This window comes from Oryzias melastigma, linkage group LG20 (genome assembly GCF_002922805.2).
Source record: "Oryzias melastigma strain HK-1 linkage group LG20, ASM292280v2, whole genome shotgun sequence".
Lineage (NCBI taxonomy): Eukaryota > Metazoa > Chordata > Actinopteri > Beloniformes > Adrianichthyidae > Oryzias > Oryzias melastigma.
This window is the reverse complement of record NC_050531.1, coordinates 9,532,833-9,554,223: the sequence shown is the minus strand read 5'-3', so window position 1 is coordinate 9,554,223 and position 21,391 is coordinate 9,532,833. Positions and strand designations below refer to the sequence as shown.

Below are 21,391 nucleotides of genomic sequence, written 5' to 3'. Positions count from 1 at the left end.
GAGCGCGCATCCCCCGGAGCGCACCTGGAACTTTACGCAACACTCTGAGATGCTCATTTCTCCTAAACCGGGAAGACCCATGTGAGCTTAGATACTGCTGTTTTACATCAACTGACTATTTGCTTTTGGACCCTCAAAAGCAATGATGGCGCTTTTCATGGTATCTTAATGCAGCACTCAGCAATGCAATAAAGTTCAAGCAAACCAATTCTGCGCAAAAGAGTCGCCTGATTATGGCTTAATGGTATTTGATCATTGTTGCAAAGAGGAAGGAAACAGTTAACCAGGATTGGACTTCAGTGGAGATGGACTGCATGATTTATGAAGCATGAAACAATTTGGGGGGACTTTTAGACCTCTGCTGCAGACTGGGAGAAATGATCCAACTGGTGGTTGTAATTGTAATGTAAAAACAAGACCAATAAAAGCTGAAAATGGGAGTTACGAGAGTTACAGTGATGTTACAGCAGCTAAATGTCCAGAATGATGGGAATCATGTTTTTTACATTTTTATTAATCACTATTACAGCCTCTTGAGGACATAAACCACAACTAGGAGTGTAAGGAAACCGCTTTTCTCCTTTGACAAACAAGAGCAGTTCTGATAGCTGGTGTGCACATTTCAAAACATTAGACACAGTATAAAATTTGTTTACCCTTTGGCGACAGCAGCATGGCTTATGTAAACACGACTAGCGGATAACCACAAAAGAATGGTAATGACATTATAATGGAGCTTCAGCCACCTTTACAAAGTGGAACCTAATACAGCAAATATTTGCTTTAATATTGTTTTTTTTTTAGATAAAATCTTATAAAGTATTCTTGATGTGTCATGCAGGTGGAAATAAAGATTTGTAAGGGGATCAATTATTCATGCCTGGAAACATTTTTTTTTCTTTTATTCTTTAATTTAAAATATTTCTAATAAGCTGTAATACAAATGTTATATTATGTGTCTTTACAACGTTTTGTGACCAGCAGAGGTCCTTCTAGTCTTTTTGGTAAAGAACTATTTCAAGTCAGTGTTAATCCTCCAGCTAATCAATTTTTCAGTACAGTGTCAAGGCTTCCTTCTCAAACACACCGAGTTCAGTCATGAAGTCTTTCTCTTTCTGTCTCCGTGGGGTCCATCGGCATGCTTCCTGTCTCTGCTGTCGTCCCTGTGTCTGTCATATTTGTTCTTATCTTTGTCCAGTTCCTTATCTCGGTTTGTGCGGCTATGGTGTTTATGGTCTGTGTGGCGTCCGTTACTCCCATGATCTGTCGGAGGTGTTCTGCTGCGGTCACGTCGTCTGTCACGGGACTTGTGGGTCAGGCGGCCTCTTGTTTTGGAGTCCGTGGTTCTCGGCTCATCGTTGCGCCGCTGCATGCCAGTGGAGCGCAGGGTGTTGAGGAGAAAGCGTTTGTTGGTGCTCCGCAGAGGACATTTCAACCTGACAGAGAAGAAGACAGAACAACCACTTAAAATTTCAGATTTTTGACGATTAAGGTTATTATGTGAAGGTAAGACTCAGTGAAAAGAGACAGTTATTTGATCAGTATAAGTAACACATTTTAAATACTTTCCATTAAAGACTAGATTGTCTCCAGAGTACAATTTAATTATTTCATTATCTTACACTTTTATTTTCGGTTTCAAACATAAAAATAAAACATGGTATTGTACTGTTTTGCCATGTTTTCTAGCATCTAAAATACGGGTTCAATCATTAATTTACTACTAAATAGTTTGATTGAGATGTAGGGAATTAAAAAAATAAATAAACTAACATTGTTGATCAAATTATATAATCAGCCAACAAATATTTGCTCAATAAAAGGAATTTATGATGCTTAACAGTCTGAAAAATTGTTTAGTGGTGCTAAAAATCTCAAACTATAAAGGTTAAAATGTGATACTATCTGATACGCTTTGCGGGCCGTTTTTCAGAAAACGTTTGTGATTAATAAAACTTGTGAAAAGCGTTAACATTATAATCATGATATTTTTAATTCTCTATGTTAACATTTATTAAAATATTGCCTATTTTAGTTAAAATACACTGTAAAGTTAGATTAGATTAGATTAGAAATGGTTTATTTCAAGCAATCAAGAAGAAAAAAAATAATGTGCAATGCAATCAATCATCAAAGGTTTGCATCCACAAAGACATGTCAAACACAGGATAAATATACATTAAGAGATTGCCTGAAAGGGAGTGGGAGGAAGCAAATGTATATATTCCCACCCCGGCTTGACCATAACATTTCCTTTACGTGTTTTATCATTATCTAGCTCTAATTGACATGTTTTTTACTCTATACATATTCTAAATGACAGCTCCAATTCATGTATTAGATTTTTTTTTTGTTATATAATTAAACCCTTCGAGCTGATTTTGCCTTGAATACAAACTTAAAACTGGACAGAATTTGCTTTTAATATCAGTGAAAACTTGAGTAATTTTTTTAAAGGCAGAAATTTCAAAAGGCACATTTGCTAGTATTGATCTAAACATTTTGAACAGTTTTAGACTTTTTTCTTCTCCAATTAAACACATTTTATAATTGCATACAACAACTTGTGAATGACAGCTTCAAAACGTTAGCTTTGACTTTTAACATCTGAAATAAAGTTCTGTAAAGAAAAAATGAGTTTGGATACTGTAAATCAATTCAGAAAAATTAAAAGGGTTGTATTATTCTGTGCACTCGCCTCGCAGCAAGAAGGCCCTGGTTTGAATCCCAGCTGGGATCTTTCTGTGTAGAGTATGTATAGAATTGAACTTTATTCATATCACAAGGATAAATTCACTATGTGGATGCTCTCTCTGTGATGCTTGGGTTTTCTCCAGGCACATTAGCTTCTTCTCTCAAACGAAAAACATGCCTCATTGGTTGATTAGTTACTCTAAAAGTGTCCGTAGGTGTGCATGTGTGAGAGTGATTGTGTGGCTGCGACAGACTGACAACCTGTGCAGGGTGCCCCCCCATAGGCAGGACAGGCTTCATGACTCAGAAAGAAACACCAGCATAGCAGGTTAAGAAAAAAGATGGATTCATGGCATACTAAGTTGGCATATGTGTCCCAAGACAGAAAATTGTCTCCAGAACAACTTACAATAGTAGGTAAAGTTAAAACCACCTGAAAACTAGTCAAACCCAAATATGGCAACAAATAATAATATAATTCTCTTACAAAGCCCAGGTAAACCAATGATGTGAGACATGACAGGGATGACATTTCAGAATCATAGCTCACCATCCTGCAGGGCCCATAGTCTCAGCTCTCACCCTAGCTCTGTCTGTCTCCTTGAGGAGCTCCTCTATGGCCCGTCTGGAGGAAAAGATACATCAAAAATAGTGCGAATAACAACAGAGGAGAAATTGAGGACAAAGATGACATAAAACCTCAAGGGGGAGCCAAGGGGAGACTAATATAATTATGTGAGAGCGAGAGAGAGAAAAAGAGACGCAGAGGATAGAAGTGAATCATAATGAGTAAAGGACATCGGCGGTGTCCTCGTTTAACCCGACCAGCCGAGTCATTAGTCTCGCGGGGGGCTCTCTGATTCAGACGATCTTAAATTTAAGACACAGTGAGAACAGCTGTTGATTAGCCAAAGGCAGGGCGTGCTGACTGCTAGAAAACCCATACACCATCCCTAAATAACTCAGGAGCAACATAAATAAAAACGTGCTAATCTGTAGTGGTAAACTGCTTTTAATATTAGTTTATTATCAGTCAGGAAAATGTACGACAAATTATCGACAATACTCTTTAAAAATACTCACTTTTCCAAGTCATTATCTTCTGCCATTATGCAGGACCAAATAAACGCTAAAACCGTAGGATTAATGCAGGAAATTTCTACAGTTTCATGTTAGCCGATTTGTTTACCTCTGTGGGGTCCTTCATCACAGGACCCTACTTTTACGACTAAAAGATGCCTGATCATATATTAATTTTTGTTGTATTGGTTAACTTGAATATTCTTTTTAAATAAAAACATATTTTGAATGTAAAATAAAATTTTTTTAGAGTCCAAAATTAATGCGAAATTGATTGGTAATTGCTAAGACAGCTGTTATTTTTGTCGCTTAAAAAAGAAAGTGGATTTTAGTTTAATACCTTCTATAATGCAGACGCTTATGTTTATGTATCTATCAAGCTAGAATTATAAACATCATCGTATCAAAAGAAGATTTTAATTCCACGGAATTGACGTTTTTGCTCAGGCGGCATCAAAGCCACCTCTAATTTTTTTTATGGATTGACAGCGGCAAACTCCGCCCAGGCGCTTTGACGGACAGCGGTGGGCGGGACCAGGCTCCAAAGTGACGGGGGCGTTTTCGTGCGGGTTTGCGGAACGGGCCGTCCGTTGCGGCGACTGCGTGACTGAGGTCCCGCAGCTGATAATTGTCCCGCCACCCCCGCCCCTCTTCGAGGGCCCGAGCGCGGCGCAGAGGAGCAGCCTGAAGAGGTAACATCACATCTGCATCCTCTCACTGTACGAGCGGCGTCAGTGTGCTGCTGGCTTTTTTCTGTTATTACCATTGTCGCCTCTTCTGTCCTCCCTTTTCTGCTCGTAGAGGGGGGGGTTGGACTCAGGCAGCGAACGGGAGGTGGGGGGCACTTATTTAAACATTGATGGTATCAAAATATACAGGTTTTTTTTTATTTGCTCTGCAGATGGTGCATTGAAAAGGCAAATACAGACAAATGACAATATTAATTGAACATTTAATTTAGAGCAGGTTAGGTTTTTGTTATCATTACAAATGCATGCAAAAAATGTAGAATAATTAGATTTATCCTGCAGATTTCTGTCTTATTATGTTTATTATTTTGAAGATGAAGGACATCTAAATTAGGCTTTTGGAAAATGTAGGCTAATCTGAAACAACCAGAGTTTTTAAATTAGCGCCCTAGAGTCATTTCATCTTCTTAAAATAAAATTCCTGCTTGCAGCTGTCTAGGTCTCCCATGTGTTGCAAGATTAAATAGTAATTTGTGGGAAAATGATGAGAGCAGGTGCAGGACCGGTATCCTAATATAAAAAGATGAGCAAGTGCAGCTTTGAACTCAGACATTAAGGATTAAGAACATCTAACAAGCATTTACAAGTCTTCACTTAGATTTATTTCCGTGCGCTTCCTGACTCTGAAATGCATTCACTGTAAAAACCGGAAGGCTTTATTTATTGATAAGGAGATTTCAGGGGCTTCTGCCTAAAAAAAACCCATGTGTGTGTCTGTTTGCTCTTGCTTGTGCATGTCTACAAGTCTGTGTGTGATGTGGTGATGTCACAGCTTTGTTACAGAGACAGAGGAGCCTTGTGTCCTCATGTTTAATTCATGTCCAGCTGCGGGATAGGGACAGAAGCAGCCAGTCACACACAGACAGGAGCACGCACTTGAAGGAGGCAGAAATCTGTGACTACCGGGCCTGGTAGCTAAGGAGACAGGTTGCCTCAGAAAATGATAACTACACAGATGAGATTGAAAAAGAAAAGCACAAAAAAAATCAACAAATTGGACTCATATATCACTGTCTGACAAGCTTTCAGCTTCTGCTCGGGAAAAGCAGAGAGTCCTGCTGGGAGAAGTGCATCTGTTGTGTACCTCCTCTGCATCCTTTTCTGGCTACACTGTGAATGTCAAGCCACACTGAACAGAACAGGATCCAGGTCGTCATGGAGACAGGAGCAGACCCTTGCTGGAACAGAGGCAGGTAGTCACTGTGGCTTGGCTGGCCCACAGTGAGGAGAGGCACGCCCTCTGCTGTCCGCTAAAGGCATCAGGTCCAGAGGGGCTAATGATGCCGACGAAGGTCTGAAAGGCGTCGGATGTGAAACTCTGTGGAAACGATCAGCAAACACATTTCACCACATTAACTCTGAAGACACGCTCTGCTTGCTGGAGTGCTATTTTTCACAATTTTGCTTTAGGCATGTTCTGTTTCTGTTGCAGAGGAGGGCAGCATCCTCTGCACATGGCCAAAAATATCAAGGGTTTTATTTTCTTTATTAAATTCTTGTCCACATGTTTTATCACCTTCATCTCATTTCACGTTTGTTCTATCGTTTCTTTCCTTATTTCTGCTCTACTTAGTGTTTTTTTTCTGCATTAGGTCCAAATCTTTCACCCATCGCTTTCTCCTCCTTGCATCTTTTTGTACTTTTTTTTCCTCTCCCTCTTACTCCTCTTTACTGTCTGTAGCTTCTCCTATCCCACTTTCTCTCATCTGTGTCCTCTCCCTACATCAATCCCAGATAATTCCCTCTCTGCGGAATTGGAAGATCGGAGTAGGCGAGAGTAAAAGAGAGATTATACTGTCAGATTAGCGGACAGGAGCAGCAATACATAATCTCAGCACAGTCACTGACATCCACATGGCTCAGCCACAGTAATATAAACAGTGCTGTCATTGGTGTCATGCAAACCCATGGGCACACGTGCATGAAGCATTTGCCAAATGATTGCGTGCGCGACCACCGAAGACACTTGTTTTGATTTTTCTGAAACAGCTGTTAAACCATCCCGCTGTGCCCTCTGACCTCCAGGGAGATGTGTCATCAGCCACTGGGGGGCATTTGTCCTCTGCAGCCTGTTCAGCCCGTGAAGCTTATGGGATAGATGAGTGCGTAACCCTTGCCCTCCACACAACTGGATTCTTTGTGCCAAAACCTGAGCTGTGCCGAAGGAGAGAAGATGGGCAGCCCCGGCTGTGAGGTGGACGTCACGCGGCCCATGGAGCCAGCTCCCGAGACTCTCTGTCCAGAGTGTGGTCAGATCCACCGCACCTGGGAGAACCATCTCTACAACTACCGGCTGGAGGTGGACGATGACCTGGTGTGCCACATCTGCCTGCAGCCGCTGGTGCAGCCTCTGGATACGCCGTGCGGCCACACGTTCTGCGCCCGCTGCCTGCGCAGCTTCCTCCAGGAGAGGGACTTCTGCCCTCTTGACAGGACGCGGCTGCAGCTGCAGGCGTGCCGCAGATCCAGCATCCTGGTGCACAAGCTGCTGGACAAGCTCTCTGTGTCCTGCCCTTTGAGTCCTGTCTGCTCGCTCAGCATGCCCCGCTGTGACCTGGAGGCACACCTCAAACACAGGTAAAAAAACAACTTAAAGTATGTTCAGATACAACAATGCAGTAAATAACTACATGCTTTTAAGCGATTTTAAAACTGTTCTCAGGGTCGTTTTTAGCCAAAATCGAAAAACATGTGTCGTTTTCTAGCACATAGTTTCTGCAGGGGGGCAGGAGTCATTAGAAATTCACCGTTGACATGTGGCCAGTATGGACGAAGCCTGCCCCTACTTCCCGTCATCCATCTGTTTACACGCTCTCCTGCTAGCTTACAGTCCCTCACACCTCCAACCAAACATTAGTGGTGCAACAAAAATGACGATCAACAGTGGAGCTATCCAGCCGTACAGTTGTGATGCCAAAATTGAGACGTACATGGTCGTCTACAAGCGGATGCATCAGAACAAAGCGGAGCACAGAGTTTGTTACGCGTTACACCTACAAGGTTTTTCCAATGCCTTATTATTATTAGCATTTTCTTCTAATTAACAACAATTTGAATAAAGAAATGGTCAGAAATTCAATTTCTAGAATAATTTTCTTTATAATTCTAAGAAAAATGCCATAAGAACATGTTAAAAGCTGCATTTTTATTAGAGTGAGTTTTTAAGGAGTTCTGCAGCTGATGCCTAAACGTCTGCAAACCAGTTAATTAATGCAGTTATCATAATTGGCTTGAGCCTTTTGTGCATAAATCCCACATTTATTTAGAATTAAATACACTTATCCACTGTTGTTAATCTTTGACGGCCCCTCATTTGTTCACACGTTCTGGCTTTTGGCCCATTTGGACCAGGTGCTGTGAGACCATAGGGGATTATTAAACTGTAGGTCATGTGACAGGATTAGAGGCTCCCTGCTGCAGTCATGAGTTGGCTGACCAGGAGCTTCATGTTCTCATTCTGCCACCATGCTGGGCAACTTCAACACCAGAGATCTTTTCAACCACTTCTTCTGTGAGACAGCCAAGGGCAACCCTGGCCTGTGGTGAGTGAGGTTGGGTGTGTAGACGTTAACAGGTTTGGCTGTTTCTTTGTTGCTATCCCTGCTCTCCAGCGTGTGTTTAGCTATACATTAAACGTACCATGAGAGGCAGATGTCAACCTGTGGGTAGAAGTTGTGTAAATCCAGCATTGGGTTCAAATCAGAGCAAACGTCAGAAACAGGTTGTTTGTTTTTCCCTTTGTTGGTGTTAAAATCAATGCTACAGATCAGGTCTCAGGTGGAGTCTGTTGCTTTGGCCATCTGTGTTTTGTCAGCTGACCACCTAACACCTCGCCTAAGAAGGGGATGATTCCTTTAATAACCTTAACTTGCTATCCATGCTGATATCATTTGATGTTTCTCTTTTTGTCATCAGTTTTTATTAAAAGTTACATTCTTTTATGCTTAATAAGTATGATTTTATCTGTTTACTTAGAAAAACCGGAGCATCCAAGTGAGAGTAAGACTATTAAATTATCCAAAGATTAAACCCTGAGACCGCCTGGGCTCACCGCTTCCCTACCCTGCAGGTTTAAGGCACGACCAAGAGTCAGACCACAATGTTTACGCTAAAGATTAAAGACTATTAGATTAAAAGACGGACGTTCCACAATGAGGTCAAGGTGGATCACCTTGCTATTGCTCGTACTGATCGTTTTTACATATCTTTACCTTCATGTTGTTCACTTTTCTTTTTTATTTTAACACATAGAGCCCTCCTCCTTCAGGTTGGGTGGGGGTACCGGTGCAACACGGTTTTTATGTCATGCTCCTTCCACATCCTCGTCTGCGCTCTGCTGAGTCACTGCGAGTTTTTCGAGTGTTTGACAAAAGCGCTCCGTGGATTGTTCTCTTGTCCTGATCTGAAAACCTCTCCGTCTGGCTCCTAATCTGTATCAATAATGAAAAAAAAAAAAAAAAGATCCCCACAGGATAAAACTGTCAGCATCCTAAATAATTGTGGAGAGGTTGTCAATAAGACAAACTGTATGGATGTTGTAGCCAAAACGTTTCTCATCAGGTTTCCCTTTTTAAATAGAGCTTTACTGTGAAGAGGCTTCTGGTTCAAATTTGGGAATTTGCCCCAAAAAATAAAGCTGGATAATTGAATTGTGAAAGTGTTGTTGATGAAGTATATTAGAAGATAGACTCATGAGTTAGTCTTACTTGTTTGTTCCTTAGTGAGGCTTTTCAACTGTTTTAGAAGCTTAATCTGACAAACCCAGAGATGAAAGAATATAAAACAGAGATAAAACAGAATAAAAAAGGTAATCTAGACTTGTATTTTTTTTTATTGAGTCAAATTGCTTCTTTATAAAACCTTTTCTGCTATGAAAACATCCCAGAAGAACAAGAGTCTTCACAGCTATCATAATATAACTTTTTCAAATAAAAATTTTCAACTTTTTGCTGGTCTTTCTTAGAGGTCTGTGGTGAAAAAACTGTTTTAGATTTTTCCTAATGCCATAAATTTCTTAACACAACTTTTTTTGTGTTTTATATGAAACTGTACAGATGCAGTGTTAGAACAAATTGATACTTATCATGAGTTGATGTCACTTTTCTTTAGTGATTGTTTTTATAGATTTATGGATAAATTTTAGCTTCATTTCACTGTTTAATTTAAGCTTTTTGGAGATCTTGTTACAGCGTTCATGTGCTCTAGATTTCTGCATCTTAAATCGTTTCTCTGCAACGTTTCTTTATTTCAAAATTAAATCTGAACACAGTGAATCACATGTTACATGTAAAATGACAGTAAAAACTCAAAAACTTAAAGGGAAGTTTAACATCTAACAAGAATAATTAGACTGGGAATGTTTTCAGGATCAGGAATTCAGGGATAAATACAGAGATTTCTTGGAATAACATTATTATTTAGTTAAGGACATTAATATTGAGCATGTTTAGAGAATTTTATTAACCACAGTCTGTCAAATTTTAGCACTTTTGTCATACATTTAACACAATTTAGATTTTTTTAATCTTCTTAACAAGATTTATTATTATATCTGTGAAGACTCTTAATCTTTCAGGATGTTTTCATACTAAAGTGCTAATTTAAATCATTTTTTTAATATAAGCATCTACATAACCTTTTCAAAATCTTTTTGTGATTTAAGATGTTTTAACTATGAGTTTGTCAGGTTAAACTTCTAAAAAAGTTTTCACTCTGGAGTTTTTGCTGACAGGATTTTCTCTGCACATGTAGAGGTCAGCTATAGAGCTTTTTTTTTTAATTTGCTTGAAAAAGTAGTTCCTACATTAGCATCAAAGTCATCAAATATAAAAATGAAAAGCCTTTAGCAAAAGTTGAAAATTTTTTATTACAGGATAATATATGCTCTAGTTTGTTTTGGTGATTTTACTCTGAAGATGCTGTGATAACATTTAAAAAGACAAAAAACGCAATTTTATTAGATTTTTATTAGAGATGCAATACTATTTATAAGATGTTCCTGTAACTGCTTTCAGGAAACAAATAGACATAAAGCGTAAAAGAGTGAACTGGCTGATAAAACTCACTGAATCTGATTTTCTCTATGTGTCAGATGGACTAACAAACTGACGCCTGTTGCTTGGTGAAAGGTGTCCGGGGACTCAGAGTCAACAGACGAGCGTGGACGGGCCGCGATGTGACAGCGTGGACGAGCAAGCCATGGTGACCAGCCCCCCCAGGTCGCCCCATTCTCCACAGACAGAGCTGAGGGACCGCACGCCGTCTCCACACTCCGGGCATAGCAACACCTGTGGTAACGGGCCCGTGTGGACGGACGACGCCGGCCTCGATAACCCCGCCTTCGAGGAAAGCACCGAGGAAGACAGTGAGTCGGGGTGTTCATTAAAGGTTTCAGGCGTTCATAAAGTTTGCATCTAAATCCTCACCTCTGCCTGCAGGTGTGTTGGGGTTGGAGTGCGTCGTCCCTCGGGTGAAGCGACCCCTCAGTAACCCTTGCATCCACCTTCTCCGCTCCGTAAGCTCCACCTCCTCAGGATGGGACTGCCCTGAGTCTCCCCCTTTGTCTGCAGAGGAAGGTATGATTCCTAAACTTTCTCAGCTTCAGATTTTTTTTTGTGCCCACTGTAAAAGCTTTAATTTTATAGCAATAATCACATTCAGAGAACACTACACTGTAAGTGGAATTTCTATTCATGAAAGCTGCTGTGTAATTTGATTGCCTTGTCCATTAGGCTGTGTGAAGCTGCCCTCCCTCCCTGAAGGAGAGATAACCACCATCGAAGTCCACCGGGCGAATCCGTACGTTGAGCTCGGAATTAGCGTCGTTGGTGGAAATGAGACGCCTCTCATCAACATTGTGATCCAGGAGGTGTACAGGGATGGAGTCATCGCACGAGATGGGAGGCTTCTGGCTGGAGATCAGATACTACAGGTGAGTTTTCTGCTTTGTTATTCCATTATTTTGATTGGAGACAGCTTTAAGATCTCCATCTTTGAAATTCAACTGTTTGAAAACATGTGCGGTCAAATTAGGATTAGGTTAGATCTTTGTGCTATCCTAGGGACTTTAACATTGGGAGTGGGGTCATCTGGAACCCACAAAACAGCGTGCTAAATGTATTTTTTCAATGATTTTTGATTATTCACTAGTGTCCATGGCGGACATGAAATCCTGTCTACCTTTGTCCTCCTTTGTCATGGATGGATAACACTCCCATGACATCCTATGGGGTCATCTGGACCCCACAAGATAGCACAAGGTGAATGTCAAGCCAGTTTGTAAAATACTTTTAAACTTGAATGTACATATTATAAACTTGAAGTAATTATTGACATTTTGAAAAACAAAATTATAAATTTGAAAAAAAAGTAATCTTGAAAGAAATTTGAAGAAAAAAAATGTACATTTGAAACTTGAATGTAAAAAACTTGAAACTATTACAAAAAAGATGTTTATTTACGAAGCAGCTATTTTGTAATTTCAACTTTTTCGATTTCAGTCCTCATCTTACAGTTTACAGAGTGTGCTCTGCTAATTTTCCATTTTATAATTTTTTATTATTATTATTATTTTCAAATTTTCAATGTCTGTTTTTCACATTTGTAATCTGGTTTTTCATTTCCTTAAAGATGATCCTAATTTTACGAATTCCTTCTAACTTCAGTTTTCAAACTGACAGGTTTTCTTGTGAGTCATCACTTGCATTCTCAGTAGGATTAAAGTCAGGTGAGGATCTGAAGTTACTAGAAAATCCAGCCTGAGCTCGGATTTTCACAGGTGCTTCTGAACTACCATCTGATCTCCATTTAAGTCAGCTCAAGCAATCTGGTCCGTTAGCTAAAACCGGCAAGAAAAGCTAATAAACGTTTAAATTGTTTATTTATTTAGTTATTTTGGTAGTTGAGAAAATAATATGTCATTGTTTGGGATTCTATTTATCAGAATTACTAAAATATTGGAAATATTTATGATTTTTTTCATCTTCAACTTAATAAGATAAATTTAAATAATCATGCTTCAGCGTTGACCTGCTAGCATGAAGTCCTTTCTGTCTCTGAAGGTGAACAACGTGGACATCAGCAACGTGCCGCACAGTTTTGCCCGCTCCACCCTGTCTCGGCCCTGCACCACCCTCCAGCTGACTGTACTAAGGGAGCGCCGCTGCGCCTCTCGAGCACCTCCCTCCTCTTCCTCGTCCACCCCAGCCGTGCCTCACGCCCCTTGCTCGACTCCTGACGGCACGCCGTCCAGCCCCACCAAACTGAGAATCACGCTGCACAAGCGGGACTCAACAGAGCAGCTCGGCATCAAGCTGGTACGACGAACGGATGAGTCAGGGGTGTTTGTGTTGGATCTCTTGGAAGGAGGCCTGGCGGCTAAAGATGGCAGACTGCGGAGTAACGACCGCGTGTTGGCAGTCAATGACCAGGACCTGCGCCACGGCACCCCCGAGCAGGCTGCTCAGATCATACAGGTGACCAAACATCCTGGATGATCCAGATTGATTCTTCAAATTCGCAGCTGAAGCTTTGACTCTTTTCCAGGCCAGCGGAGAACGAGTCTACCTCCTGGTTGGCCGACCCAACAAACCGACTCCACCCCCACCGCCAAAATCGAGCTCCACTAGAGACCTGTATTGCCTTGAACACTTCCTGCCTAACCACAGCTCCACCCCGAGCCCTGTGCCCGTCCACCTGTCCCGCACCAGCACCCATAGAGTGGGTGTCCTACATGTTCCTGCCCTTTCTGTAGTTTTTTACATGCACGAGATGTATTAATATTTCAAAAGATTTCTGATCCTTCTATCCATTTCAGTTCAAAGCACCTTTTCGTGTGTTTTGAGGTTGTGTTTGTTATGACTGACCCCAGGACCTGTCCCAATGTGTGAGCTGTAAGGAGAAACACATCACTGTGAAGAAGGAGCCCCTCGAGTCTTTGGGCATGACCGTGGCAGGAGGCCGGGGCAGCAAGAGCGGGGAGCTGCCGATCTTTGTGACAAGCGTTCAACCGCACGGCTGCTTGTCAAGGGACGGCCGGATAAAAAGAGGTGAGCCCCTCCCTCTTGAACTCAGACAGACGTCTCGACGAAAACATGCCCATCCCTTCTGCTTTACTTCCTTAGGGGACGTCCTGCTGAGCATCAACAGTCAAGATCTGACATACTTGAGCCACAGCGAGGCCGTGGGGACGCTGAAGGCCAGCGCGGCCTCGCCCTCTGTCCAGCTGCGGGTGCTGGAGGTCATCATGGAGGAGGAGCACAATCACGACGAGCTACTGCCTCACACTCACGACAGCGACTTTGATGCCAACTGGTCTCCCTCGTGGGTCATGTGGCTGGGCCTGCCAAGGTGAGCACATGGAGACGAATAAAATCATTTATGGCTTCCCGTGTGTTATGTAGTGTGAGTCATTCCGCTCTCTTGTTGTAGTTATTTGCACAGCAGCCATGAGATTGTGCTGCGGAGGAGTCACCCTGGAAGCTGGGGCTTCAGCATCGTCGGGGGGTACGAGGAGAGTCACGGCAACCAGCCTTTTTTTATCAAAACCATCGTCCTCGGCACTCCTGCGTACTATGATGGACGTCTCAAGTAATTCGTTTATATTTTTTACTGTCTTTGAGGTCAACTAAAACTGCTTGCAAAACATGTGGTTGAAAAGACATCCGCATGCAGAAATCAATTTTATTTCTTTATTTTTACTGTTCATTCAAATAATTGTAGGTTAAAAAGAAACACTTTTCAAAACAGAAAACCTGTCTGGTTAAAGTCCCACTCCAATCATCTTTTGATCTGTTTTAAAAGTGTTCCCAGAGATTTTAAAATTATGTGGTTTTTAGGCTAAATCTAAATACGGATTTCTACTCCTATGATCCAACCAGATCGATCTGTCTGGAGGAAGTTGTTCATCAAATCCACCTATACCATAAATAAAATAATTTCAAAATAAAATAAATTGAAAATCACTTTTGGAAAATACCATTTGGATTGAAGTACAGTGGATTTATTTTACTATACAGGGTCTGCAACCTGCAGCTCTGGAGCCACAAGTTGCTCTATGATTAAAGAAAAATAAAAAAGCTTCTAAATGTTAAGAAGGAACAATAAAGTAAGAAAGTAGTAAAGGGGAAAGAAGTAAACTAACTCAAACTTTAACTCATTTACAAACAGTTAAAGGATAGTTTGTAACATTTTGACGCATTTTTGTACATCGTGTACAACAAAAAAAATCCATGGATGCCAGTAAGCACAACCAGAATCAAGGAGCACTGGATTATAATTTTCTTTATTTTTTATATTTTTTAATTAAGGAATTTTAAGTGTGTTTGGAAAAATATTGCACTTAATTAGCTTGGATTTTGTTTTGGTTTGCTAGATTTATATTTCTGGCAAAGATACACCAACAGCAGTGAAACTAACTGTTTTTATTTAACCACTGCTGACATTCCACTTGCTACTACTAATTTTGCTGCATTGAGATGATCATATGTGACCGGGTGTCTTTTATTTTGAAAGGAACTTATGTCAAAAGTTAAAAAAGGCTATTTTCTTTTAATGTTTGTGTTTTATTTATACAAAATTTTTGCATAAAAACAAATCAGTGTCTATTTTTTTAAAGGGTGAATGGATTGTAGTTAGTGAGAAATCAACTTGAATGGCTCTTTCAGAGTTGAAGGTTGCAGATCTCTGTACCGTACTATGAATAAAAACGACAAAGTGACATCACAGCGGGCAACATGCATGTGATGCAACTAAAAAAGATCAAGCCATTATTACAGTTCAATGTGTGGAGTTTTGTAAAGATGTGCTCATGCAGTCATATTGGTTGAGTTCATGACTGAAGATGTCCTGGATCTATTTTATGTCAAATTATTCAAAATGAAACACTATTGACAATGAATTTTATCGTCAACCACAAATTATGATATGAATCATTAAAATGAATCGTCCCTAATCACAATGGAGGGGATCGGGCAGTCTATGGCTTGCTATAGTAACTTCTACGTTACACTTACAAGTTTTTTTCAACAGTTTTTTAGCGTCTGCTCATGATTCACAACAATTTGATTAAATAAAAACTCAGAAATACAATTTTTAGATTATTTTTCCTTATATATGCCATTCAGCTTCAGAAAAATGCAACAAGAATATGTTAAAAACAACATTTATTGGAGTGGGTCTTTAACAGTTTTGATTAAAGCTAATTTTCTTACTATTGTTCTGGTTTAAAAGGTGTTGTTTAAACTTTATTTTATCCACATCGACTAATGCAGTTTCACATTTATGTAACTGTAAATCAAACTGACATCTACAGGAGTAGAAATCTTGGGCTGTAGTTCCAAAGATTGCGTGTCAGATGGTGTTTTCAGTCTCTAAAGTCCATGCCGACTCATTTGTTTCAGATGCGGCGACATGATTGTGGCGGTTAACGGCCTGTCGACAGCAGGAATGAGCCATTCGGCGCTAGTGCCCATGCTGAAGGAGCAGCGCAGCCGCGTAGCGCTAACGGTGGTCTCCTGGCCCGGCAGCCTCGTATAACCGGGACAGAAATCAGCCAGCAGTGCGCTCCACTAACTCGACCCCAAAAGGCTCTATATTGGGAATGACCTTGGCCAAAGTGAACTGGTATATGATTCTGTACATCACTACATCCCAGGCTTAGTTCAGGACCAAAAGCATTCTTAGCTGTTGTATTCCCTAGTAGGGCCGAGCTTGTACTGACCGGGTGGGAGCTGATCCAGATTGTGCCATGTAACTCGACAGACTGCTCGCCCCACACACACTGCTGTGTTCATATGGTCATGTCGTCTTCACACCTGCTGGGATAACGGTACTGCAACCAATGACAGGCAATCTGTGCCGCGTTCACCTCAGGCAGTAGAGGAACCCGGGACCGTGATCAGGTGGAGGCGTCGCAGGTGGAAAAATGTTAAACAGGCGTTCTTCTGTTTGATGTTTCCGTGCATTTTAATCAAGACGTCCTGACATTAGAGCTGCATCCGTCTGAATGAGCCTTAGGCCTTATTAGAAAGCTGCCACATCCTGGGAGGGGCTCACCTGCCCTCGTCACCATGGCAACCAGCTGTCCCATCAGCTGGAGTTTTATACATATGAATGTGCATTTCATTTGTTTAATAAAATGGTCCTTTCAAGGATTTATTTGTCTGCTCTTTCAATTCAACAGCACAGTGTGAGACAGCACGGCTGGTTTGATGCTTTAATGAAGCTTTTCACACAAAAACAAGATGATTGTTTCAATGGAGCCACTTCAAGATACATCATTTAAAGTTGTAGACTGCAGGCTTGCAGCTAGCTTGTTGGTTTCCTCTTGACTGGCTGCAGCCTCAGGTGGGATCTGTTGCTTCTTCTGTTTTGGAGAATTCTTTTTGGATTCCAGTTTCTGCAAAGGAAGACAAAAAAAAAGGTTTTTACGAGTCCCACTCTGATCATCTTTTGACTCATTTCAAAAAGTGTTCCCAGTGGCTGTTTTTAGCCAAAAAAAAAAATCTTCAATTTTCTTGGACAGTTTTTGAGAGAGGCTGGAGTTTGTTAGAAATTAGCTTCAGAGTTGGTGTGGAGCAATCCCGCCCCCTTTCCCCTTCTCTGTTGCTGGGAGCTCAGAGCTTGTAGCCCACTCAGCTCATCATTAAGTCACAAATAAGCAATTTTTCAAACTGCATTTTTACATCTGCTCCTGATTCACAACAATTTGACTAATACTCAAATGCAGTTTAATTTATGACAAAAAATGCCACAAGAACATATTTAAAACTCAATTTTCATCAGAGTGGGTCTTAAAGCAACACCGTTTCCTTACCTTCATTTTCTTCTTTGCAGGGTCGTGCACCACTCCATGTCTCCACAGGCTCTCCTGGTGACAGTTACTGTTATCAGCATTTTACAGAATCCAACATCCTTTTAGAGAAGCTCATTTGACTCAACATTTAAGCATTTTATTAAATGTTTCTGTAAATAGAAAACCTAAATACAATTCTAGTAGCTGGTCAGAAATGAAAGCAAATTCAGTGCAACCTATTCATACAGTTGATTCACCAATTTGAAACTATAAAGCTAACTTGCTCATGAAGTTCCCATTTTAACTTTAATTTAGCAAAAACTTTATGTCAGTGGGCATTTACCACTCGTGCAAATGTTCAAAATTTTTAAGGGCTATCATGATGCACTTCAATCAATGATTGAATGAAGATGTTAACTATTGCATACTCTGTTCTTAGTAAACTCAGTTATACTGTAGTTTAAGAATTTAAAGTTACTGGTGGAAAAGAATTGTCTGGTAGAGAATTCTTCCAAGACAAAAAAAAAACTGACAATTTGTGATCGCTACTGTCAAAACACTTGTGCATCTAGGACAGGGGTCTGCTACCTGAGGCTTCAGAGCCACTATTTTACCCCTCCATTGTATCCATCTGGTTAAAAAATAATATAAAATAAGCAAAGCTTGGTTTTATAAAGTAACTGTAGCCAAAATTAAGTAAGTAGTAAAGCAAAAAAGCAACTCAAGCTTTATGGAACTCATTCAAACTTTATGATGGTATCCACTCCACAACTTTTCTGATCAAGGTATCTATAATGCTTCAGTCAATTTGGGTGGTGCAGCTTCATAGTTTACCAAAGTCATGCAAAAACATTTTGACAGATACAAATATAACCAGAATTCCTATTTTAAGGCAGATTTTTAAATTTAGAACAAATTCAAGGATATCGAATTTGCCCTTGGATTTGAAAAAAATTTGGTTAGGGTTACTAAATTGGCTCTGACTAGAATTTTATTAGTAAGATTTGCACATTTCTAGCTGGTTTGAACCTAAAAAAAAAACAAAAAAAAAAAAAACAAAAAAAAAAAACTTTTTTGTAATCATAACTTGATGGTTTGAGATGAACCCATTTTGTACATGGCGTCTTATTTTGAGGGAAGCCTCTGTCAAAAATCATACGTATGATGAAAATGTATGAACTATTTATGCCAAAAACACAAATGGTCATTTATATTCATCATAATAGTAACATTAATATAAAAAAAAGGGTGAAATAAAATATGTCTTTGTGGTCAGTGGGAAACTGACTCTTTACACGTTGAAGGTTGCCTCTGATCAAGGAAAAAGATCAAGCAAAATGTGATACCTTTATGTTTTAAACTCACCTTCATGGCAAAGCTCTTCCCACAGCCAGGATGAGCACAGCTGAAAGGCTTCTTCCCCTCATGGTCTCCCAGAACATGACTCTCCAAGTTGAAGCGCCATGTGAACTTCCTGTCACAACCTTCTCTGGGGCATGAAAGAAGCCTCCTCACCTCAGAGTGGACACGCAACTCATGCAGGTGCAGGAACCACTTGTTGCTGAAAAGCCTTTGGCACTCTCCACATGGCACCTTAACTGGAACAGCACACATTCAAACGCAGTTTTAACATATTTGTTTGAAATAAGTCAAATCTACCTTGATGTTCTTTTTTGTGCTTCTGAAGCTCAGTCCACGTTTTAGCCTGAAAGGGACACGCCTCAATGTTGCAGGAATAACCTAAAATCAGGAGATTTGTGTTACATTTTTCTAAAATTCAAGTTAAAAACATTGGGTTTGTCAACCAACCTTGATGCACTTTCTCATGGTGCTTCCTTTTTCCATGGCTGAGAAATTCTTTAGCACATCCAGGAAATCTACAACTATTAAAAGAAGTAAATATATGCCACATATAAAAGCATTTGTGGCATTAGTTACTCACTGAAATGCAAACAGAGGTTGATGCTCACACATGTGAGCTTTCAGCTGGTTTCTTTTGTGGAACTCCTTTCCACATCCCTCATGATCACACTGGAAGAAAGTCAGCATCTCAAAACAAACATTTTGCATTGTAGATTTGCAGAAAAGCAATTGCCATACATGAAAGTGGTTTTTCTGGAGCTCCTTGACGTTGGATGCATGGTTCTTTGTGATAGGATTCTCCTCACGATGACTCAACTCATGCCTGGTGAGCTGATGTTGAGTGTAGAAACTCTTGTCACAGTTTCCACAGGAAAATGGTTCCTGAGATTGAAATAAATATGCTAAAATGTTAATGTTACTATTCATTTGAGCATTTTTTTTCATGCTTTGACCTCTGAGACACTCACCAATGTGTGTTTGCACAGATGAGCCTCTGGCTCCAAAGGTTTGCAATCAGAAAAAGAACAGGAATAGGTTTTTTGACTTTGCAACTTCTCTCCCATATTTAATAAATTGTCAGGTGTAATGTTACAGAAACAACCCAAAAAAAACCCCTATTAAGCAGCAGGACCCTAAAATCCCACAATCAGATTCCCACCTGAGTCTAATTTAAATTATTGGAACATACCATGTGTGGAAGAAAAAGGGGCTTCTTCTTCTTAAGAGAAAACAAGTTGAAAACTAGAAAAGTTGCATTACCTGCAATAATGCTAGTGTGAATACTTTTCCTGAATGTGTTAATTGAATATGCTGAAGCTTTTTGCTGAAGATGCTGAAGAATTTGCTTAAAATGATAACGCTATTTGCATGCTGCTAAGATTGCTAAATATCTTAAAGTTGCAAAAATTGCAGATTTTGAAGAATTTATTAAAAAATTTGCAAAAATTCTGTAAAATCTAAAAATGCATAAAGGTATAAAACTCCAAATTAAAAAAAAAAAATCAGCCAAATCAACTAATTAGCCAAAAAAGCTAGCATTTGCCCTTAAAAAACCCAGTAGTTGCTAAACCTTTCAAAATTTTGAATGGTGTCCATCTGAAAGTATGGAGAAGTTCACAAGTCTTAAAGTGCACAAAGTTTTTCAAGGATTTGAGCAATTTCTCATTCACTTCCTATGGGCATATTTTGCTCAATATTTCAAAAACTTTAAAGTTTACAAATGACGAAATGCTAAACATTTTGATACCAGGATTGTTGAAATTGTTGAAAGTGTGATTACGTTTTTATGCACCAAAAAACATACGGAAAGGAGCAGGAGAATCACTATAGTGTGAATGCTGTTAAGAATTCATGCAATTACTGCACAAACTTTATCAAAAAAAAAAAAAAATACCAATCTTGATTTTTTTTTTAAAAGACCCACAAAAATCAGATTCTGAAAATCCAACTTCTTAAAGAGTCAGAAAATATTTTCAGTTGAGATAATATTGATATTGAATGTAGTCTGTTTGCTAATTCACGTAAAAAAATGTCACTCAGGCGGCGAGTCTCTGCTGGATGTGCTCATATCTGCTGATCAGCTGCATGGTTCACAGACAGGGAGCGAGGCGACTGACTGTCTCCATTAATCAGACACAGTCAGGATTTACTCCTCTAATCTTCGGCTTATCACTACTCTAATAACGCTCTCTGATAGCTGTGATTTATTGTTGCCAGAAACTGCTCTGTAGGGAGATCTTTTAAAACCCATAAAGTAGAAACGAAAACTTCAAGCAGAAAAACTTTTGCTGCAAATCTGTTGAAAACTATGTTTTTACCACCAATTATTGAAAGTGGTATTTTATTTCATTTAAAAATTCCAAATCTGACACTAATGTTGAAGAAATACAGAAATAGGCATTTTTTGTCACTGGTAAATACAGAATATTTGTTTAAAAGGTTCAAACTGAAGGTGATAGACACTCCATTAGGCAAAAAATATTACAAAAAATCTAATAAAGTTATTTTTTGTATGAGAATCAATAACATTTTTGTATTTTTCATAGCAAAAAGTAATTTATTTTATGAAGTATACTTGATTAAAAGTATACGTAAAGCAAAAAATATCATGTACATGTAGTGTAGGATGTATACTAACTGAGTACTTTTTACTTTTTATATTATTTATAAGTAAACTTCAAGTTTACTGCCTCAGTTTTTGTATGAACAAAGT

The 21,391-nt window shown here is 39.7% G+C and overlaps 3 protein-coding genes across 6 annotated transcripts; 1 reads left to right on the top strand and 2 right to left on the bottom strand.

Annotated features, from left to right (window-relative positions):
* Positions 1-477: 477 nt before the first annotated feature.
* On the bottom strand, positions 478-3,929 carry si:ch211-140b10.6 (protein POLR1D-like). 2 transcript variants are annotated; one of them, XM_024279645.2, is made up of 3 exons: positions 3,778-3,929; positions 3,245-3,319; positions 478-1,436 (listed from the first exon to the last, which is right to left on the bottom strand). In XM_024279645.2, exons 1-3 carry the CDS (start codon positions 3,801-3,803, stop codon positions 1,097-1,099), a joined length of 441 nt encoding a protein of 146 aa, XP_024135413.1. In that variant the 5' UTR covers positions 3,804-3,929; the 3' UTR covers positions 478-1,096. The 2 variants fall into 2 exon arrangements, with proteins under 2 accessions (XP_024135413.1, XP_036073380.1); XM_036217487.1 differs by lacking the exon at positions 3,778-3,929 and adding an exon at positions 3,394-3,626.
* Positions 3,930-4,298: 369 nt separating this feature from the next.
* On the top strand, positions 4,299-16,675 carry lnx2a (ligand of numb-protein X 2a). Of its 3 annotated transcripts, XR_002920124.2 has the most exons (12): positions 4,299-4,466; positions 6,549-7,100; positions 10,652-10,887; positions 10,961-11,098; positions 11,255-11,454; positions 12,584-12,997; positions 13,068-13,241; positions 13,393-13,570; positions 13,646-13,871; positions 13,953-14,111; positions 15,923-16,145; positions 16,225-16,675. XR_002920124.2 is itself a non-coding variant. In XM_024280388.2 (11 exons), the coding sequence occupies exons 2-11, from the start codon at positions 6,697-6,699 to the stop codon at positions 16,056-16,058; spliced, it is 2,265 nt and encodes a 754-aa protein (XP_024136156.1). In that variant the 5' UTR covers positions 4,299-4,466; positions 6,549-6,696; the 3' UTR covers positions 16,059-16,675. The 3 variants fall into 3 exon arrangements, 2 of the variants coding, with proteins under 2 accessions (XP_024136156.1, XP_036073322.1); XM_024280388.2 differs by having other exon boundaries at positions 15,923-16,675; XM_036217429.1 differs by lacking the exons at positions 4,299-4,466; positions 6,549-7,100 and adding an exon at positions 7,918-8,065 and having other exon boundaries at positions 15,923-16,675.
* A 48-nt stretch (positions 16,676-16,723) lies between these two features.
* On the bottom strand, positions 16,724-19,835 carry gtf3ab (general transcription factor IIIA, b). Its single transcript, XM_024280390.2, has 8 exons — positions 19,647-19,835; positions 19,417-19,560; positions 19,259-19,347; positions 19,126-19,199; positions 18,976-19,056; positions 18,682-18,914; positions 17,338-17,391; positions 16,724-16,920 (listed from the first exon to the last, which is right to left on the bottom strand). Exons 1-8 carry the CDS (start codon positions 19,740-19,742, stop codon positions 16,789-16,791), a joined length of 903 nt encoding a protein of 300 aa, XP_024136158.1. The 5' UTR covers positions 19,743-19,835; the 3' UTR covers positions 16,724-16,788.
* Between the last annotated feature and the right edge of the window lie 1,556 nt (positions 19,836-21,391).

Excerpts from the sequence above, each read along its gene's own strand:
- si:ch211-140b10.6 (XM_024279645.2), bottom strand. The coding sequence starts at position 3,803 with ATGGCAGAAGATAATGACTTGGAAAA. Across the intron at positions 3,320-3,777 it reads GAAGATAATGACTTGGAAAA|ACGGGCCATAGAGGAGCTCC; the intron begins GTGAGTATTTTT and ends CTTTTCCTCCAG. Across the intron at positions 1,437-3,244 it reads ACTATGGGCCCTGCAGGATG|GTTGAAATGTCCTCTGCGGA; the intron begins GTGAGCTATGAT and ends CTTCTCTGTCAG.
- lnx2a (XM_024280388.2), top strand. The coding sequence starts at position 6,697 with ATGGGCAGCCCCGGCTGTGAGGTGGACGTCACGCGGCCCATGGAGCCA. Across the intron at positions 7,101-10,651 it reads GAGGCACACCTCAAACACAG|GTGTCCGGGGACTCAGAGTC; the intron begins GTAAAAAAACAA and ends GCTTGGTGAAAG. Across the intron at positions 11,099-11,254 it reads CCCTTTGTCTGCAGAGGAAG|GCTGTGTGAAGCTGCCCTCC; the intron begins GTATGATTCCTA and ends CTTGTCCATTAG.
- gtf3ab (XM_024280390.2), bottom strand. The coding sequence starts at position 19,742 with ATGGGAGAGAAGTTGCAAAGTCAAAAAACCTATTCCTGTTCTTTTTCT. Across the intron at positions 19,561-19,646 it reads ATCTGTGCAAACACACATTG|GAACCATTTTCCTGTGGAAA; the intron begins GTGAGTGTCTCA and ends TTTCAATCTCAG. Across the intron at positions 18,915-18,975 it reads GCACAAAAAAGAACATCAAG|TTAAGGTGCCATGTGGAGAG; the intron begins GTAGATTTGACT and ends GTGCTGTTCCAG.